Raw genomic sequence first — 21,840 nt, 5'->3', positions numbered from 1 at the left:
AAGTCCAGAGATATCATAATAAGTGCTTGGTCAATTAGGGAGCCTCAGGAACGGAGATCAAGGGACAGTTGAGTGGCATTGTGGAGGAAGGCTGAAAGTGGCTTTTCCTGCAGGGGTTTCCAAGAGTTAATACTGCACACACACACACCAATGGTCCACGAACAAAGAAGTTGAAAAACGCTGAATAATCACAAAGCTAGCAACATGGATGCAGAATTTTTCAAACTTGATTTATGGAGCATCTCTCCAGAGTAGCAAACCATACCCTGGCAAATACTGCTCTTGCTTGATAGACTATCAAGCGAGATATTCTCTCTTCCCCTCTAAGTAACAAGGAAATGCCCTCTGTGTAGCATCCTCTGTGCAATGCATAAGAAACCTGTCCTCCATGAAGCTGGCCTTCACTGTGTTCTGTGACATCTATCTTCCCCACAGTAGATTCTGTCTTTATCTGTGCTTTTATTAACCCTCATACAGACCTCCTTGACAGCACTTCATTTACTACATTGCACATTTTTGTTCCTACAATTCTCTCGCCCGACATCATGACTTCCTGGGGTGCAAAGACCAAGTATTTTATTCCCATTTGTATCCCGACTGATTGTCTAGCAAATGTCATGGCATATAGCAGATACTACAAAAGCATGAATAAATAAATAAATTAATGAATGTATTAAATACCGGACTATGAATTAGGAGTAGATATGTATAAGATATGGCTCTGTTCTCAGCAAGCCATGCATCATTTACACTTCTCTATCATGTGACACTAAGACTGTTGGACTAAGCAACTGCTAATCTCTTCCAAAGCTGTGTTCATCATTTGCTTTTGCCTAAAGGGTTCTCATAGTCAGTGTTGTCCTTGTGCTGCTAGAGAGACACCCTGAATCTCCCCCAGCATAGGAGATACTCTACCCTTGACTCTGTTTTGATGCACCAGGCACAGAAATGGAAGTGGCAGGGAAAGGAGCAGTGGTGAGTACTGAGTGAGCAGAAGGCTCCACAGAAAAGCAAATGGCCACTACTGGCTTAGTGCCAATATGCTATGTCTTCCTTACGAATTGCTCATTGGAATAATAAGCCTCTTATATGTCTCCTCTGCCTTCATTTCAGATTATGCATATATTATAATGCATGCATTTCAGATTATGCTTGCAGATTGTGCATGCAAATTATAAAACTCTATTAAAATCATTTCTGAGGCAGACGGTGGTGTGCACTTGTAATCCCAGCTACTCAGCAGGCTGAGGCAGAAGAGTTGCTTGAGCCCAGGAGTTCGAGGCTGCAGTGAGCTCTGATCGCACCACTGCACTCCAGCCTGGGTGACAAGAGAGACCCATCTCCTAAAATGAAAAAGAAAAGCCAGGCGTGATGGCTCACACCTGTAGACCCAGTACTTTGGGAGGCTGAGGTGGATGGATCGCCTGAGGTCAGGAGTTCGAGACCAGCCTGACCAACAGAGTAAAACCCGGTCTCTAATAAAAATACAAAAAATTAGCTGGATGTGGTGGTGGTTGCCTGTAATCCCAGCTACTAGGGAGACTGAGGCAGGAGAATTGCTTGAACCCAAGAGGTGGAGGGTGCAGTGAGCCGAGATCACGCCATTGCACTCCAGTCCAGGCAACAAAAACAAAACTGTCTCAAAAAAAAAAAAAAAAAAAAAGAAAGAAAAAGAAAAATCATTCCTATAACATCTGAATTCTTGTTAGCTATTGCTTATGCTTTGTAGAAGCTAAAAGGCTACAAATCCTGTTCTTTTGAAGGAGACAGATTTTACTCACAGTGTATCATGTAACCTTAAACAAGGCATCAACTTTAATGGTGCAAAGGTACTATTTGTGCATTTAACTCAATCCAAATAAGAAACAAACAAGACCTTGAAAGGTATATAGAACAGAGAATGTTTAATTTGTATTAAATCCACTGAAGAGGGGTGGGAAGGAAAGGGAATAAATTTGAGACATAACTTCTCTATTTCACATCAGCTCATGGAAACTTTTTATCTCAAGCGCATATACATAAGAATATAAAATCAACATAAACTCCAGTTCCTTACCAGAGGCATGTTTCTGAAGATGTATTACCCCACTACAACTCTGTACTTGTCTGAGGTCTTTAGGGGGTTTTTGGTCAGTGTAACCCTGGCTATACCAGAAACATCCAAAAAATTTTTTTTCCTGATTTTCTGATATTCATTGATAACCAAATAGGGAAGCAAAACAAAAGAAAAAATCTAGTCCAGGGCTCATTTGAAAGCAAAGACTAACTTTTGACGGCTCTCTGGGACAATATGTTTGAAAAGGTCACCTTAGGGATAACTAAATGGAGCGTTTCCACCACTACAAAGTTTTTATGCCTAAAATTTAGGTAACTGCAGCCAGGGGAAGAAGTGGGAATAGCAGGCATGGGGTGGCCAAGTTCAATCAGACTGGGGGTAGGAGAAGCAGGAATAGGAACCAGGATTTCAGTTTCCTGAAAGAAGAGAAAGGAGCAGGCTGAGAGTTCTTGCCCAGGGAAAGAACCTGGCCCTGGCTGGTGACCTTCTGGGCCTTCCATTCTGATCCCTCTTTCTGTCCTAGTGGAACTTGGCAAGTTTCCATTAAAGTTGGGTAGAAAAATAATCCCCATACTCCTCAGCTCCATCTTCTTAACTCATTTCAGTATGTCAAAAAAGCCAAACAAGTAACCATCAGATGGGCTGTGTGAGCCTCCTGGGCCTTGCTGAGAAGGAGAAACCCCCCCTTTACCCTTTTTGCACACTGATAAAACAAGCTGAGCACACTCAAAAAGAGTAATCCGACATAAGTGGCATAGAGCCATGACACAGTCTTTAAAGATAGAAAGGAAACAAAGTACTTTTGTGTTTACATGTTATGCCGACATAAAAGCTCAAGTTTTAAAAGAAAAAGACCTCAATAATCTAAAAAAAAAAGTCCTAGAAAATCATCTTTTTTGCAGAACATATGAAATCTGTGGACGGACTGAGAAAGGAAAGTATGGGATGACAAGTCAAAGAATACGAGGCAAGGTTTATCCTTGCCCCAACACTAGCTGTGTGTGTGCCCCAAACAAGTCGTTGCATCTCTCTGGACTTATTTCTCCTCTGTAAAGAAAGTATCTTCTGGCCAGGAGTGGTTGCTCGTGTCTACAGTCAGGGCACTTTGGGAGGCAGAGGCAGGGAGATCACTAGGGTCCAGGAGTTTGAGAGCAGCCTGGGAAACAGGGCAAAACCCCACCTCTACAAAAAATACAAAAATTAGCCAGGAGTTGCTACATGTGCCTATACACCCAGCTACTCAGGAGGTCGAGGCAGGAGGATTGCTTGAACCTGAGAGGTGGAGGCTGCACTGAGCCAAAATGGCACCACTACACTCCAGCCTGGGTGACAAAGTCAGGTCTTGTCTAAAAAAAAAAGAAAGAAAAGGAAAAGAAAATATCTTCTGTCTCTGCAATCCAAATAATATCTAACTTGTCTGTCTCACTGGGTTCTATGTAAAGGCCAAATGGAGTAAGTTAATGAGAGTAAGTAAGTAAGTAAGTTGCAGTACTTTATAGGAGGAGGTATTAATAAATCAAAGCAAAAACTCCAACTCAATTCCTGCACTGCCAGGTGCAGAGACCTTTAACACCTATCTTACTCATGACATGGGGTTAAGAACACATCCTTCTCTTGAATATGAACACCTGTTAATTAAAACAACCTGTACCAAAAATCAGGTTAAATTATACCACAGCTGAAAAGTAATCCTAGCCTCTCTTCTTTTCTTTTCCTATTAATTGTGTTTTATATTCAAATAAGTATATGTTGGTGGAAGAACTCTGCTGTAAGTAGATATCTGTCTCTGAACTGGGCTGATGAATGACATTTTATACATAAAGCATCGAACAGGGTTTTGTTTTGTTTTGTTTTTTGAGACAGGTAGTCTCTGTCGCTTTGTCACCCAAGCTGAAATGCAGTGAAGTGATCGTGGCTCACTGCAACCTCACCAGGCTCAGACAATTATCCTACCTCATCCTCCCAAGTAGCTGGGACTGCAGGCACGCACCACCTATATTGATCTTTTTAAGACTGAATAATATTCCATTGTATGTATATACCACATGTTGTGTAGCCAGTGATCTGTTGATAAACATGTGGGTTGATTCCACCTTTTGGTTACTAAGAATAATGCTACTATGAACGTGGGTATGTAAATACCTCTTCAAGATCCTGCTTTCAGTTCTTTTGGGTATATATATCCAGAAATGGAATTGCTAGATCATGTGGTAATTCTATTTTTAATGTTTTGAGGAACTCCTGTGTTATTAAAATTTGCTGAGTTTTAAGGGCTAATTTTTTTTTTTTTTTTTTTTTTTAGACAGAATCTTGCTCTTTCACCAGGTGTCAGGCTGGAGTGCAGTGACACAATCTCAGCTCACTGCAACCTCTGCCTCCCAGCTTCAAGCGATTCTCCTGCCTCAGCCTCCCAAGTAGCTGGGACTACAGGCGTGTGCCACCACACCCAGCTAATTTTTGTGTTTTAGTAGAGACGAGGTTTCACTATGTTGGCCAGGATGATCTCGATCTCTTGACCTCGTGATCTGCCTGCCTTGGCCTCCCAAAGTGCTGGGATTACAAGAGTGAGCCACCATGCCTGGCCTTAAGGGCTAATTTAGTGAAGTGTTACAAATTTTGGTTTGTGCACATAAGATTTCGTGCTAGTCAGATCCCAATCTAGAAAATAATAGATGCACTGAAGCAGAGCAAGGGTTTCAAGCATCACATACATGTGTTCTGTATCAAGTGAGATAGTGAAGGAGTAAGCATGTGGATAGGCTGCCACAGAGAACAGTCTATTCATGAATATCCCATCTGTAAAGTAACTTCTCAGCCAATGGTTAAAGATAAAAATACAACTAAATTTCTTGAACAAGAAATAATCTAACACAATCATTACGTTTCAGCATAAGCTGCATCAGCACTAACCAATGTGCCTATCAATCTATCGAGAAACATTACTTCTATAATGGATAAAATGAGAATAAAGCTTATTTGAGCGCAGAAAGTGAAATATCCAAATATCTGAAGCCTTCTAACCACAGCCAGAACACAGAAAAAAGAAACTAAAACGATTTTGGGAATCCAATGTCCAAAATGCATATGTGCTATCCTGGTGGATACAAAAAATAAAAGAATATAGCGACCTTTTCCTTTTTTTAAAAAAAGGTTAATTATTAAATATTTCAAGTGTACAAAAATTACAAAAATTAGCACTCATAATCTACTACCTAGATTTAGAACATTATAGTATAATCGAAGACTCCCATCTTCCCTTCCCAATTTTATTCTATTCCTTTCCCCTAAGAGGTAACTATTCTGAATGTTGTTTATAATTCCCATGCACGTCTATCCATTTATAACACAAGTGTGTATAAAAGCATCCTTGTGCATGTGATTGTATTTTTTATAGATAGTTTGACACTGTACACAAGTAATTTGGTTTTCTCCTCCAACACTGCTGTTTTTAGATATATTGATATAGATATCTAAAGCACCAGTTGATTTAAGTGCTCTATAATATTCCTTTAAATGATTATAGCTGGCTGGGAATGGTGGTTCATGCCTGTAATCCCAGCACTTTGGGAAGCCAAGGCGGGTGTATTGCTTGAGATCAGGAGTTCGAGATCACCCTGGCCAAAATGGTGAAACCCTTTCTCTACTAAAACACAAAAATTAGCTGGGCATGGTAACGGGAGCCTGTAATCCCAGCTACTAAGGAGGCTGAGGCAGGAGAAGTGCTTGAACCCAGGAGGCAGAGGTTGCAGTAAGCCAACATCACACCACTGCAGCCCAGCCTGGGCAACAGAGCAAGACCATTCCAAAAAAAATAAGATTACACCTAAAGGTATCTATTAATTCATTTCCTTGGGAGGAAGAGCTATTATAAACAATGTCAACATAAACATTCTTGATTATATCTCCTTATGCATGCAAGAGACTTTTTACAGTATACATTTAGGGTCGGAATGACTAAGTTTTGGTGATATGCCCATTTGATATTATTAGATATTCCCAAATTGCTCTTTAGAAGGTAGTATCTCTCCCACCAACAGTGTGTAGGTTTCCCACTCTCCACAACCTGGCCATCTGTAGTATAAGAACTTTTAATTATTGACTATCTGGCATGTGCAATCATGTTTCATTGTTTTTGTTTTGCTTTGCTTTGCTTTATAAGTGGCATTGTTTAAAGTGAGTGGGGAGTGGCTCAGAACATAGAGAAGGAGCTGAGGAAGGGAGTGGGGGAAAGGATCACAAGAAGCTGAGCTGAGAGCTGGTGTTATAAAGGAATTTCTAGTGATATGAGATGGTTCATTAAAACAACTTCCTCACTCTACACAAAACAGCTGTTCATTTCTCCCAAGCCATCAGAGGTGTTTAATGCATCTGTGCCACAGCTCATTGACCAAGAGTGTCCAGACTTACTCACCACTTACTGAGAGACCCCAAGTGGAAGTATGATCATTTCATAATGCATGAAACAAATCAGGAAAGAATTGTTACTAGCATTTCTTACTTTAAACAAATGTACATCTTGGCATGGTATTCTCTCAATAAGCATTAGTAGGCACATAAGAAATTCCCATGAGATTTATTTAAAGAAAATTGTAAAAAAAAAAAAAAAAAAAAAGTGTTGTTACAATGCTAAAGAAAAGAAAAAGTATCGGCCAGTCACAGTGGCTCACACCTTTGATCCCAGCACTCTGGGGGGCTGAGGTGGCCAGATTACTTGAGGTCAGGAGTTTGAGACCAGCCTGGCCAAAGGGTGAAACCTCATTTCTACTAAAAATACAAAAATTAGCCAGGTGTGGTGGCACGTGCCTATAAACCCAGCTACTCTGAAGGCAGAGGTTGCAGTGAGCCAAGATTTTGCCATTGCAATAAAAAAAAAAAAAGAAAAGAAAAAAATCAACTTCCTTCTCTCAAAGTGTAATGATCATCTTTTCTTGAAAAAAATATTAAAAATTTTCATTCTTAGTACAATAAAATGGTACTTGTTATTTAAAACAATGGATATAAATCTTATTGCAATTAAATGCTATGACTAGATTCCAAATATCCTTTCAAATGATACTTTAGACATAGATTTTTAAATTACTTTTATAGCTCCTATTATTTTTCCAGGAGCTTAAACTTAAAATTTTTTTTCTCTACAATTTCTTCCTGAGAATTTGCCGCCAAAGAGAAACCACAGTCTTCAACAAAGAGCAGATGAAAATGAAACATGTGCAGATGTACTTTCTAGATGGGCAAAGAATTAACCTAAGTGAAACTAAACATATGACAAGAATAGCATTCTAATTCTGCTTTTGCCGTGTGAAAAGAGAGGTGCTTTGTTTTTATCGTATTTGGTTAATGCTTACATGATATATTATTTTAAATATCTCTTGTTCTGCTTATTTCATTGCAGTTTTCCTATCTGTTCGTCAGTGGCAGGAATAAGAGTTACATCTTTAACTAATTGCAGAGAAATGAATAAAACTAAAAATACACATACACACCAACTCTTTTCAGTAGCACAGGACCTGAGGAACTTTTAGGACTCACAGGAAATTGCTTGACTGCCAAAATGCTTCCTATCCCAGATATTTCTGTCCTCTGCAACTAGACACATGACCTACCAGGCTAGGAATAGTCTGAGAAAATAGCAAAAGTTTAAGTTAATAGATGGGGGAAGAGAAAAGAAAGAAAAGGCAGATGTAACCTAGGAAAACTTAGGGGGCATAGCCGATAGGTTTTTCTAAATGAACACACTCAGCAGGAATGTATGATGTGATTTTAACTAGAAGTAACAGATGATAATGCATAGTGGTCAAAGGCAACAGGCTTTGGAGTCAGGCAGACTTCATCCCAAATTTTCCTGGCTATATCATTTAGGAAAATGATTGATTTTGTTTGAGCTTCAGTTTGTGATACTAAAATACTGCTAATAGAATATGCATCTCATAGAGCTCTTTTAAGAACTATTCTTCTTCTTTTTCTTTGTTTGGGGATTTTTTTGAGACAGGGTCTCGCTCTGTCACCCAGGCCTGGAGAGCAGTGGTACGATCTCAGCTTACTGCAACCAATGCCTCCTGGGTTCAAGAGATTCTCATAACTCAGCCTCCCAAGTAGCTCGGATTATAGGCATGTGCCACCACACCTGGCTAATTTTTGTATTTAGTAGAGATGGGGTTGCACCAGGTTGGCTAGGCTGGTCTCAAACTCCTGGCCTCAAGTGATCCACCTGCCTCTGCCCTGCAAAGTGCTGGGATTACAGGCATGAGCCACCACACCCAGACCCTCCTTTAAGAATTAAATTTGAAAATACATGCAGGTAAAGAGCTTGGCACCTAGCACATAGTAAGTGCTCAATACGAAGCAGATAATATGTACAAGATAAATGAGCACAGTTTAGACATCATTAAACTTTTTAAAGAACTACATCAATCAAATGCCAGTAACACTCCTAGACAAAGGCTAGCTTAAAACAATATGCCAGTTTATTTGTCCCAGACATATTTGTGGTAAGATTACCTTTATCTCTTTCTCTCAAATGTAAGTTTATTTCATTTAAAAATACTTCCCCAGGAAAGAATGGGCATAAAATTAAACCACTAGATATCAGTAGAAGCAAGAGCAAAAAATGTAGAGAGTAAAAAATCTCCAACATAATAGTGCCTGCTTAAATAAACTTAATCCGTCTAGGTGCAGTGGCACATGCCTGTAATCCCAGCCCTTTGGGACCAGTCCGGACAACATAGAAAAAGCCCGTCTCTACAAAAAAAGGAGAAAAATTAGCTGGGTGAGGTAGCATGTGACTGTAGTCCAGCTACTCAGGAGGCTGAGGAGGGAAGATCACTTGAATGCAGGAGGTCAAGGCTGCAGTGAGCTGTGATCGTGACACTGCACTCCAGCCTCGGTGACAAAGCAAGTCCCTGTCTAAATACATACATATCTATATATATAAACTTAACCCAAAGAAAAATGAAAAGAGCTAAATAAAATAATCTAATTCCTTCATCAAGTGCTAACATGGGTTGCAAACAGCAGCAAATCAAAATGCATAATTAAAAATGAGTTACAACATTTTACGACGCATTAATTAAAGGGGTAAACCTGTAGGAAAATTAAGTAGGGGCTTAAGGATTGCTCCAGGTAAAGGATAACTCTAGCTAAAAAAACAGACTGAGGACAAATAGCGGCAAATCTCTTAGAACTGTTTCAGATTATTCTGGAAAGGGATATGCCTGTCAATCCCTGGCACAATGCCTGGCATGTAGCAGGTATGTTTGCTCAATGAAGTTCTACAGGTTTATCAAAGAAAGCCAAACATGCTTTAAATACTCAGATAAAAGCAAAATATTACTGATATTTTCTGCATGGATTTTGGGTTAGAGACACTCATATGACAATTGCTAAGTCATGAGAAATACGGTTCAGGATTCTAGGGCTCAGTGTCCCAAGGTTGGCTCAGATATGGGAACTGGAAGACAGAGCCGAGAAAAAGCCACATGAAGCTAGCTGGAAGTTTCACAAAGGAAATGGATAATAGCAAGCTCAGCATGGGTGTTTCACTGAACTGTAGGATGCTTTTCAAAGAATCACACAGTGTAAAATCACTTGGCCTTGCAAAAAGCATTTCAGCAAACTTTTATGGATGGAAGAAATGCCTTTATAGCAGTAAGCTCCTATTTACTGGACAGAATGACAATGAGACAGGTTGAATTTTGTAGACAAACATAGTAAGTTTCCTTCCTCTTCTCCCATCTTAGTTTAAATCATACCCTAGTAAAAGAGGATGACAACTATTTTGGTGTACTCAGAGATAATTTCTCAGAGCACTTTCTTTTCTACTTTTTTTTCTTCTTTTTTTTGAGATGGAGTTTTGCTCTTGTTACGCAGGCTAGAGTGCAATGGCGCAATCCCAGCTCACTGCAACCTCCACCTCCTGGGTGCAAGTGATTCTCCTGCCTCACCCTCCCAAGTAGCTGGGATCACAGGCATGCACCACCACACCCGGCTAATTTTTGTATGTTTAGTAGAGACAGGGTTTTTCCATGTTGGTCAGGCTGGTCTCGAACTCCTGACCTCAGGCGATCCTCCCACCTCAGCCTCCCAAAGTGCTGGGATTACAGGCATGAGCCACCGTGCTGAGCCTAGAGCACTTTCAAGTAGGAAGTGTACTTTTAGCTGGGAGACCGGAGGGCACCACAAAGCTCCCAAAAGTGACAAAGCATGAAGGCTGGACCATACCTTATGGAATCTCCTTTCTCCACGTCTCCACTGATGGCTTCCTATTAACACAGTCTCCTCCGCTACAACCGTAACTGAAACTCAGAACTCACTGTGAACTTTTTTGCTACCTGTGTCATCAAATTTCTACAGTGAATTCTCGATAAACCTCCCAACTTGACTAGTAATTGGTGCATACTGACCATACATATAGACATTCTTTCACAATTATAAACTTAAAATGTTTTGGATGACAAACAGTATCCCTGAAATACTGATGCTAAAATTGAACATTCAGTAAACGAGGGAGGTACCTTCAGTGAATGCAGAGAGTCCGAGTTAGTATCACAGTAGAGAATGATGTTGTTGGCCATGCTGAAACTTTCTCTCACCCCGAGGTGGTAAAATAAGGACGGCTGCCGGAAGGCATCACTCATCTCCACCACCGCGATATCTGCAAACAGAAAACAAAGCCCCCAAAGGATGACACCCAAATAATGCCCAATCAGCACACTTTGGTTTCAATTATCTTAGTACTCAAAAGAGAAAATAAAGAAATGATAGGGATTTTCCCTCTTCATTTATCACTGAATTTCAAATTTGCAGCTCTACCTGGAAGTGGTTTTGTAAAATGTAACAAACCTCCTTTTTCTGCTTTTAAAAGACAAGATCTTGATCTGTCACTCAGAGTGGAGTGCAGTGGCATGATCATGTCTTACTGCAGTCTTGAACTTCTAGGCTCAAATGATCCTCTCACCTCTGCCTCCCTAGTAAGTGGGACTACAGGCATGTGGATCATGTCCAGCTAATTAAAAAAAATTTTTTTTTAGAGATGGGGGTTTTCCTATATTTCCCATGCGGACCTCAAACTCCTGGGCTCAAATAATCCTCCTACCTTGGCTTTCCAAAAGGCTGAGACTACAGGTGTGAGCCAGCATATCTGGCCCAAATCTGCATTTTTTTAAAGAAGGAGGAGATCATATGATTACCGGTAACTAAGGAGAATTTGCAATGGTGGGAAGCAGGGGCTAATGCTCTCTCTTAACTTTCAACATTAAAAAAAGTTACTAAGCTTCCAAATAAGAAAATTTTTTAAAAAGCAGATTGATAAAAAATTGCAGTAACACATGTAAAATTATATTAAAAATAAATAAATAGGTAAGCTTATTAGTTAATTCAGAGCTAGGTTTTAGAGTTAAATAATTAATATCTAGTAAGTCCTTGGTAAGTATAATCAATAAAAGAGAGAGAGAGAGAGAGAGAGAGAGAGAGAGAAAGAAAAGGTATAGAAAATAAAACTAAGGGGAATATAACCACAGATGCAAATCCATCCAAGGTTCAAAGATGACCAGTAACAAGGCAGTAGAAATTTGATATCAAAATTTGACAATGTCACAAAAATAAAATTTAGTCTAAAACTCCTTTATGACTATAAACAAAAATATAAAAGAAAAACTAACAAAAAGTACCAAGTGTTATAAAACCTAGATCACGAGTTTAAAATTTATTTGGGCAATGCAAGGATAGCTCAATGGAAAAATGTCATCTCTAAATATGCTCCAAGTGCATTAATTAAAATTCTAAATCCATTTCTCATTAAAAATAATTGCTGAGCTAGGCACAGTGGCCTGCACCTGTAATTCCAGCTACTCAGGAGGCTGAGGTGAGAGTATCACTTGAGGCCAGGAGTTTGAGGCCAGCCTGGGCAACATAGCAAAACCCCTATCTTAAAGGAGAATAAAATTTTAAAATTAAAAAATAATAACTGCAAATTAAAAATACAAGGCCATTTCCTTAACATAGAGAATAATATACATTTCATAACAACTTCCAACTTTGTGCTTTTAGGTATTCCCATGAAAAACAGAAACAAAAGGCTGTCAACTATTCCCAAAACTTTCTTAAAAAAGTTTTGGCTTTCTTAAAATCCCAGCCACTGCAATAAGATTTCTAGAAAGTAAGAAGACATAATTCTAGAAAATAAAATACACAATTATCTCTATTAGCAGATGCTGTGGCTGTCAACCAAATACCCCAAGAGACTTAGCTAATAGCTATTAGAAGTAATAATACAATTTAGTAAGGCATCAAGATGCAAAATTATTATGAAAACAAAGAGATTCCTTTGTAATTGCAATAAACATTTGGGAAATATAAAACAGAAGCCATTCATAATTACAATGAAAATGTTAATGTATTACGCATTTAAAAGAAGATAATTTGTTTAAAATGTATGCAATTTGTGAGAGATGAACTGTTAATATCTTTATAATATCTTATGAGTAATTTAAAATAACTCAGCAATGATAAAAACATTACATTAGAAATCACACTACAGACAACAGCCAGCAAATTCACAGAAATTTAAAATTGTAAATAAACATGAGAAATTGTTTTTCCTAAGAGGAGGGCAAAGTAAAGGAGTCGATGAAAATGCAGAGAAATGACACTCTTTCATGCTGGGGGAAGAGTATACTTTCTTCTTTCTTTTTTTTTTCCTTTTTTTTTTTAAGACAGACAGGGTCTCAGTTTGTTGCCCAGACTAGAGTGCAGTTACAAAATCAGGGCACATTATATATGCACTGCCCCAAAATCCTGGGCTCAAGCAATCCTTCAGCCTTAGCCCCCTGAGTAACTGGGACTACAGGCATATGCCACCATGTCTGGCTAATTTTTAAACATTTTTCGTAAACACAGGATGTCACTATGCTGCCCAGGCTGGTCTCAAACTCTTGACCTCAAGCAATCCTTCTGCCTTAGCCACCTAAAGTACTGGGATTATAAGCATGAGCTACTACACCCCAGCCAAGTGTAAACTTTCTAGGAGACTTAACCTAAAAATTATGTACACTCTGACCCAATAATTCCATTCCTTGGAATTCACACTGAGAAAATTATTATAAATCTGAATAGATTTACCTGTCTGTCCATTGAAATATTATTTTTTACAATAAAATAATGGAAAACGTCTAAATACCTATCAGCAAGAAAATGATTATATATATGTGTATATATGTAATAATGACATATATGTATCTAATAATTTCAAATAATGGGATATAATTTAAGCAAAGGAAAGCAAAAAAGTAGAAGAATACTTAGCAACAAGGGATAAATTCGAACTATGTTAAGTAAAAATAAAAAAGTAAAATATAATATATACATTGTTATGTATAGAATATACATTAAAATATAATGTATACATTATAAGTGCATTATGATATTTACATTCTATGTATATATCCATGTGTATAAGAAATACCTGAAAAGTTGGACACCAACTTTTGTTGGTAGTAGCTGGGTTACAGGGATTATGGGTTATTCCATTTTTGTATTTCATGCCTTCTATATTTCCCACAATTTCTATTACGAACATTGATTACTTTCACAATTTAGGAACCTATCAAAATATAAAATGAGCAACATTCAAGACCTGTGTGATGGGATGTAAAACCCAAGTGCAGCACATAAAAATACTGCAGATGTTTGAGAAGCTGTTTGGTGCAGAGTCCTCCTTGTCTAATGAGCATGAAATTAGCATTAAACTTTGGTGAATGAGAAATCAATCAGATGAAATGGAGGTAAAAGACACAGAAGAAGTTTATGAAATGGGAAGACAGGTCAAAGGAGCTTCAGAAGTTTTTTTCGCCACCTCAAAGCTAAAAATGACTTAAGGACTCTTTAATACAAATAAAGAGTTTTCTTTTGGGGTCCTTAACATTTCTACATCAAAAATCAACACATGACAAAAGTGAGTCATTGCATCCTACCCACACAGCCCAGCTGCCTCCTGCACCCACACGGCTTCCTCCTCCCACAGGTGCCAGCCACTCAGCAGTCAATCACATTGCTTTAAAATCAAGAAGCTGCGTAGTGTGGGACTGGAAGAAACCAAATAAAACACTTACTGATGAAAAATAAGAGACATGCAAAGAAAAATACTAGCTAAGTTAAAGTAATGAAAGGAGGGGAAAAATTTTTCCAGAGTACTGACTTGTGGAATTAGATGCTAAAATAAAATAAAGACACGCAGAAAGTTTTTAGATTAAGAGAGAGAAACTAGACTTTTTTTTTTTCTTTAGATGGAGTCTTGCTCTGTCTCCCAGGCTGCAGGGTAGTGGCACGATCTCAGATCACTGTAACCTCCGACTCCTGGGTTCAAGTGATTCTCCTACCTCAGCCTCCTGAGTAGCTGGGATTACAGGTGCACACCACCACGTCCAGCTAATTTTTGTTTTTTTAGTAGAGACAGGGTTTCGCCAGGCCGGTCTCAAACTCATGATCTCAGGTAATCTGCCCACCTTGGCTTCCCAAAATGCTGGGATTACAGGTGTGAGCCACCATGCCCAGCCTAGATATTTACAGTAAATTGTGCAAGCAAAGTAAGGTATATTCATTACCTCTGAACATCTAAGAAGGAACAGATCCATTTCTGGATGCTATAAAGAACACTGAAAGGTGCTTATTGGTATAATTTTAAAATACAGTAATACAGTTTGGTAACTCAGAAAAAGGATGACTTTTTTCTATTTCAAATTCAAATGAGTGACTTGTTCTAAGACATTTCTATTCTTTTCTAAATTTACTTTTTAATTGTCATAGAGCAAAATTCACTCTCTTCGCCTCCGATGTACAGTCTAATGGGTTTTGAAAAATGCATATATACCACCATAGTCATGATACAAAATAGATCTTTCACCCCAAAAATCTCCCTCGTGCTGTCCTTTTGAGGTTAGTCTTCCCTGCTCCCCAAACCCCAACCCCTGGCAACCACTGATCTGTTTACTGTCCCTAAAGTTTTACCTTTACCAGAATGTCATATAAATGGAATCATACAGTATGTAGCCTTTTGGGTTTGGCTTCTTTGACTTAGCAAAATGCATGTGAGATTCATACACAGATGTCCATTCACAGGTTTGAGGACATCTGGGTTGTCTCCAGGTTGGGCAATTTTGAATAAAGTTGCTATTCATGTATAAGTCTTTATATAGACATATGCTATCATTTGTCTTGAGTAAAGACCTAGGAGTCAGATTACTGGGTCATAGGTAAGGGTATGTTTACCTTAATAAGAAAATGCCAGGCTCTCCCAAAGTGACCGAAATATTTTGCATTCCCACCAGCAAAGGATGAGGAGTATTTCAGCTGTCCAACATCTCTGTCAGCACTTGGTACTGTCAGTTTTTCTTCTAAAGCCAGTCTAATAGGTATGTAATGGCATCTTTTTATGGTTTTAATTTGTATTTCCCTAATGCGGTTGAGCATCTTTTCATGTGCTTATTTGCTATCTGTATATCTTATTTGGTTAGGTACTCAATGCTTTTTCCCTTTTAAAAATTAGTGTTGAGTTTGTTTTCTTATTGTTGAGGTTTGCATGTTCTTTATATTTTCTGAATAGTGTTCCTCTGTCAGATATGTGATTTGCAAATACTGTCAGAGTATGGCTTGTCTTTTCATTGTCTTAAGTGTGTTTTTATAAGAGAAGAGTATTTAAATTTAATTAAGTCCAGTGCATCAACTTTTTCTTTACTGGATTGTGCTTCAGGTGTGGTACTGAAAAAATTTTTGCATAACCCAAGGTCACAAAAGTTTTCCTAGAAGGTTTCTTCTAGAAGTTTTATAGCTTTACGTTAAATTTAAGTCTATGAACAATTTAGAGTTGACCTTTGTATATGGTGTGAGGCATGGGTAAAGGCTCATACTTATAAAGACTCTCCTTTCTCCACTGAATTGCCTCTGCATTTTTATCAAAGATCAACTGGCTACACTTTTGTGGGTTTATTTCTGGAGTGTCTTTTATTTCATTAATCTATGTGTTTATCCTTTGTCAACACAACACTGTCTTGACTGCTGGAGCTTTATAGTAGCTACTGAAATCAGGTAGGTCAACTCTATTCTGTTTTCCAACTCTATTCTGTTTTCAAATTTGTTTTGGCTATTTTAGTTATTCTCCTTGCTTTCCTATATAAATTTGAGAATAATCTGGCTGTTGATAGCTATCAGTTGATAACTATAAAAAAGTCCTGGGATTTTGATTGGAATTGTATTGAATCTAAAATCACTTTAGGGAGAACTGACATCTTAACAATATTGAGTCTTTCAATCCATGAATACAGAATATCTCACCTGTAATCCCAACGCTTTGGGAGGCTGAGGCAGGCGGATCACTTAAGGCCAGGAGTTCGAAACCAGCCTGGCTAACATGGTGAAAGCCTGTCTCACTAAAAATACAAAAATTAGCCAGGTGTAGGCTGGGCGTGTGGCTCACGCCTGTAATCCTAGCACTTTGGGAGGCCGAGGTGGGTGGATCACCTGAGGTCAAGAGTTCAAGACCAGCCTGGCCATCATGGTGAAATCCCATCTTTAAAAAAAAAAAAAAAATTAGCCAGGTGTGATGGTGCATGCCTATAATACCAGCTACTTGGGAAGCTGAGGGACAAGGATCACTTGGACCTGGAGGCAGGGGTTGCAGTGAGCCAAGGTCACATCACTGCACTGCAGCCTGGGCAACAGAGCAAGACTCTGCCTCAAACATAAATAAATAAATAAATTAATAAATAATAAAAGAATATGGAATCTCTCTCCACTTAGGTCTTTTTTGATTTTTTTCATTAGTATTTTGTAATTTTCAACAGGAGGATCCTGAACATAGTTAAATTTATACCTAAATGTTTCCTTTTTTTGGTATTATTGTAGATGGTACTGTTTTTTAAATTTCAAATCGCAATTGCTCATTGCTAGTATTTAAAAATACAATAATTTTTGTAGGTGATCTTGTATTCTGAAATTTAACTGAACTCAGTTATAAGTTCTCGAAGCTTATTTCATATATATTATTTTACATGAATAGTCATGTAATCTGCAACTACAAGTGATTTTGTTTTTTCCTTTCCAATTTGTATGCCTTTTGTTTTTGTTTGTTTTTGCCTTGTTATACTCGCTAGGACTTCCAGTAACACAGCACTTTTTAAGCAGTTATATTTCATCATCTAACGAAGAAAAATATTATCTGTGGCTACTTTTTGACTCTGATGGGTACCCTCCAGTAGTAGTAAGATAAATACGTGAAAATTATCTTCCTTGTAAAATGATCCTAAGACATATTAAAAATGCAAATGATGATGTAATTATAATAAATTAAACAAACATATGATACTCCACAATTCTTGAACCCCGTTTATAGGGGGAACAGTTTATCCACTTCATTTCATAAACACATATTCAGTACCTACTATGTGTCAGGCACTATATGCTTTTCAAATATTAACTCAATCTTCCTAATACCCCTTTTGTGATGGATATTATTATTTCAGGACACTAAAGCAGAGAATGTACCTGCCAAAGATCAGCTAGAAAGTGTTGCCACCAGAATTCAAACTCAAGCAATCCAACTCTAGAGTCCAACCTCTTTTAACTCTAAATTGAGTCACAGCCTAAACTTATAGGAGACAGAAATTCACAAGCTCAGAACACAAGAGAGATGTGAAAACAGATTTGAGGATCAAATCATACTCCTCTTATTGTGTATTTCATGAATAAATGCACTTAATAATTATCTAATTGAGTTTTTGCAAAAATACTGTGAGTAAAACTGTCATATTTAGAAATTTAAGAAAGTTAGTCATTTAAAAGTATAGACAAAGACACAAACATCTCCTACATTTTTACCTAAGGTGTAATTTGTTTCCTTGTCCCGACTGAGTTAATGTTAAATGGAGTATAAAATGAGGCTTACCAGGGGTTTATTATAGCATAATAAAATGTTTAGGGTAACAACATTAAACTATTGAGCTTAACTGCATTTTGGTCATCAAATGGCAGTAGCTGGTAGTCTGTGGGTTTTTTAAATTGAATTTTCCCTTCATAATAATGTCTGGTAGTTAAATAGCTCACATGAGTTGCTGCTGCTTGTGAAGAGAAGAGTCAAAGGAAGATGTTAATTGGTATTTACTGAAATTTGACCTAAAAGTTGTGTTCTGGGTGTCCTGGTAGAATCTCCTAAAGACTCTAAGTCAGTTTTCTAAAGTTTGACAGATAGGTAACATCAGGATACTGCAAAACTCTTGTTATACAATTAGGATTGTTGAAATTTTCAAGAAAGACATAAGAATCATCTGTCATCATAGTCTTGAACTGGTCACAGTTTGGCAATCCCTACTATAAATGACTACTCTTTTAGTTTCATCAGCCTCTCTTTAATTTCTTGTATGTTATTTGGTTAATTGTACCATGTAAAATGATGCAAATTTCTATCAACAGCATATTCTGGCCCATAATTTCCTCATCACTAAACTCTAATAAATGTACGCATTTATTTAATAAACTCTAATAAATGATTCAAACATGAATCATTCTTATATTGCTAAAGCAAATTATACCTAACCTCCCCAACCAAGCCCTAATTTTCTTATTTAGTAACATTTTATTACAGTGAAGTGTTTTGCTGGCTTGTTGTTGTTGTTGTTGTTGTTAATCTGATAAGTGAGGCCTGGTAGGCAGGTAATCAGAGGGACATTTTGCACTTCCAGAGGTTGGCCTTAAAAAGAGTTGAGAGCTACTACACTTACAAAAAGAAAGGGAAGAGAAGAAAAGAGAGAAACCCAGTGGGGAGGAAGGGACAAAAAAGAAAGAGAGAAGAGGGAGAGGGAGGAGGAGTGAAACAGAGACAGAAAGAAGGTGTAAAACTAAGATGGGTGTTATAAGAACTAAAGACTCCTTGCCCAGGCAATAGCTGCAAGAGCTCAGCTTTAGAGAATGTGAAGGGAGAGAAAGCACACATCCCTCGGAGGTGCCCAGACCAGACGGTCAGGACCTAGAGCCACAGCTCTCTGCCAGGAGGACACACGGCCTCAGCAAAGCACTCCACAGAGCTGAAGAGCTGGAAGGGAAACACTCCCATCTCCAGAAGAGTAATGAACATGTAAATAACAGACAAGCTGTTCTTTGACTACCAGTGTTTGAATCCCAGTTACGTTTCTAGATGGATGATGTCAGACAATACCTCGAATTCTCTGAGTTTTTGTTTCTTCAACCATAAATTGGGAATAACAACATAGGTATTTACTGCACAAAATTGTTGTAAGGATTACATGTGTGCTAGGCACAGTAAACTCACTGCAAATGGTAATCACATGGAGCCAGGATAAGAAATACCCAGAGGAGACCCTTAGAACAATGTATCATAAAAATATGATTGAAGATAATGCCATTATACAACTCAATACCTCCTGATAAAGCCTTATATGAGTATTTTCTCATAGAAATGATGTTGAAGAGAAATTTATGAAACATAGAAAGCCAACATAAAGAATTTTGACTTGATCATATAATCAACGGATGGAACCATCCATGTCCACGAGTTTTGAGAAGAGGTATGTCAGGATCTAAGCTTTGCTTTGGAAACATAAACCTAGAATTTGTGGATGGATGATAGACTACACAGACTGGAGGCTGAGAGATCGTGTGGGAGTCATCCAAGACAGAGTGTGTGTGTCCCTTAATTAACACAGACAACATTCGGGGAGACTCAATAGGCTTCAGGGATTTGGTGGATACAGGCAAACAAAGAATTAAAGATGATTCTGCTTTGAACATGGATAATTAAGGATAATGATTTGCTATTAACATGGTAAAAGATGCAAGGGAGGTTTTGTGGTATTTTCTGAGACACGGTCTCACTCTGTCATCCAGGCTGGAGAGCAGTGATGCAATCATGGCTCACTGCAGCCTCCAACTCCTGGGCTGAAGCACATCCTCCTGCTTTAGCCTCCTGAGTAACTGAGACTACAGTTACATGCCACCATACCTGGCTAATTTTTTTTTTTTTTTTGGTAGTGACAAGATTTCACTTTGTTGGCCTGGCTGGTCTCAAACTCCTGGGCTCAAATGATCGACTCGCCTAGACCTCCCAAAGCGCTGGGATAACAGGCGTGAACCACCACACTGGGCCAAACTCTTTTTTTTTTTCATAAGATCTTAAGTTTGAATTGGAACACACTAAATTGGGGGGTGGGGTGTGAATATATTACCGATAGCAGTCCTTTTGAATCTCAGCAGAAAGATAAAAAACAGAAAGATGTAGGAGTCACAGCAATGAGTGGTCACTGAAACAGTGAATGTAGATGAGGTTGTCAACTTAGAGTACAGAAAGAAATGAGGCTTCCTGGACTCAGGAATTCCCCTCTTCATTATATACCCAGTAGAAACACAGATATATGCTCATGTAATGAATGTTCATAGCCACAGTATTTGTAAATCATCAACAGCAGAAGAAATAAGAAAACATGCTATGTAGAGACAATGGATACTATACAGTAATGAGCATGAAAAATCTACAACCACACATGACAACATGAATGAATCTCACAAAACCATTGTTGAGAGGAGGAATCCAGTTACAAAGGACTAGGCACAGTGCAATTGTGCAATATTAAAAGCCACAACAGCGCACACCTTGGAGAGGGTGGGCCATGGCTAAATGGGCTTGAAAGGGTCTTCTGGGATGCTGGTAAAGTTCTGCTTCTAGATCTAGGTGCTGGTTACTCAGGTATGTTCACCTTGTGAAAATTAATTCACATCTGATCAATAATTTTGCCCAGAATGGTAAAAGAGAATTGTATTAGATTCCTGTGCCAGTAACAAATTATTACAAGCTTGATGCCTTAAAACAGCAGAAATGTCTTCTTTCACAGTTCTGGAGCCCAGAAGTCCAAACTCAAGGTATAGACAGGGCTGGAACCATGCTACCTCCAGAGGCTCTAGGAAAGAATCAGTTTCTTGCCCCTTCAGGATTCTACATTTGCAGCATGACTTGGCTTGTGGTGTATATGCATGTGGTGTCAAATCACCCTTTGCCTCTTTTATAAGGACACTTGTTATGGCATTTAGAACATACCCAGATGATCCAGGATTATCTTATCTCAAGATCCTTCACTTGATCATATCTGCAAAGACACATTTTCCAAATAAGGTAGCATGCACAGTTTTCAGAGTTTTGACATAGGTATTAGGGTGGTAGGGGAGGTGATGGACAAATTTTAGCTTACCACAAGGATTATAAAGAAGCTGCATGACAAAAAAGGTGAGTACAACAGAATGAAAGTTACTGAATATAAAGTGAGGGAATGGAGGGAATGAGCACAAAGGATTCTCCAAAGACTGGCGAAGAACAAAAGGTGGTTAACATTTTCCAAGGTCCATGGTAGGCATTTTTACAATCAGTAAGGAGAAGAGTACTTTAACAGGACAGAAAGATCTAAAGGTTTTTAGTGTTAGAATGGTGTATTTGGACATTAGAAAGTGTCAAGATTTTACACATTTTTGAAGTTGAGCTGAAAGAAAAGAAAAAGATTTTAAAGAGGGTGCTAATTAATGGAGGCAATCTCTATATTTTTAGATGAAACAGATGGGTTGGGTTCTATGACAGAAGAGAAAAGTTGACCATGGGAGAAAAAGGAATATTTTAAAGGCAAGAAGGAGGAAAATACTGGGTGCAGTAGCACATGCCTGTAATCCGACACTTTGGGAGGCTAAGGCAGGTGAATCATTTGAGGTCAGGAGCTCAAGACCAGCCTGACCAATATGGTGAA

At 38.3% G+C, this 21,840-nt stretch overlaps 1 protein-coding gene across 2 annotated transcripts in view; it reads right to left on the bottom strand.

The window, feature by feature from the left end:
* The window catches only part of MAP3K5 (mitogen-activated protein kinase kinase kinase 5), a 235,541-nt gene that overhangs the window by 152,326 nt on the left and 61,375 nt on the right, over positions 1-21,840 (bottom strand). For both annotated transcript variants that reach the window (XM_032274669.1, XM_032274670.1), the window contains exon 2: positions 10,567-10,706. In XM_032274669.1, coding sequence (XP_032130560.1) covers positions 10,567-10,706 — 140 coding nt within the window. The remainder of the gene's footprint in view (positions 1-10,566; positions 10,707-21,840) is intronic.

This window comes from Sapajus apella, unplaced genomic scaffold (assembly GCF_009761245.1).
Source record: "Sapajus apella isolate SASKATOON/1434 unplaced genomic scaffold, GSC_monkey_1.0 scaffold6, whole genome shotgun sequence".
Lineage (NCBI taxonomy): Eukaryota > Metazoa > Chordata > Mammalia > Primates > Cebidae > Sapajus > Sapajus apella.
The sequence above is the reverse complement of the archived record's forward strand: the minus strand, read 5'-3'. Positions and strand labels throughout refer to the sequence as shown.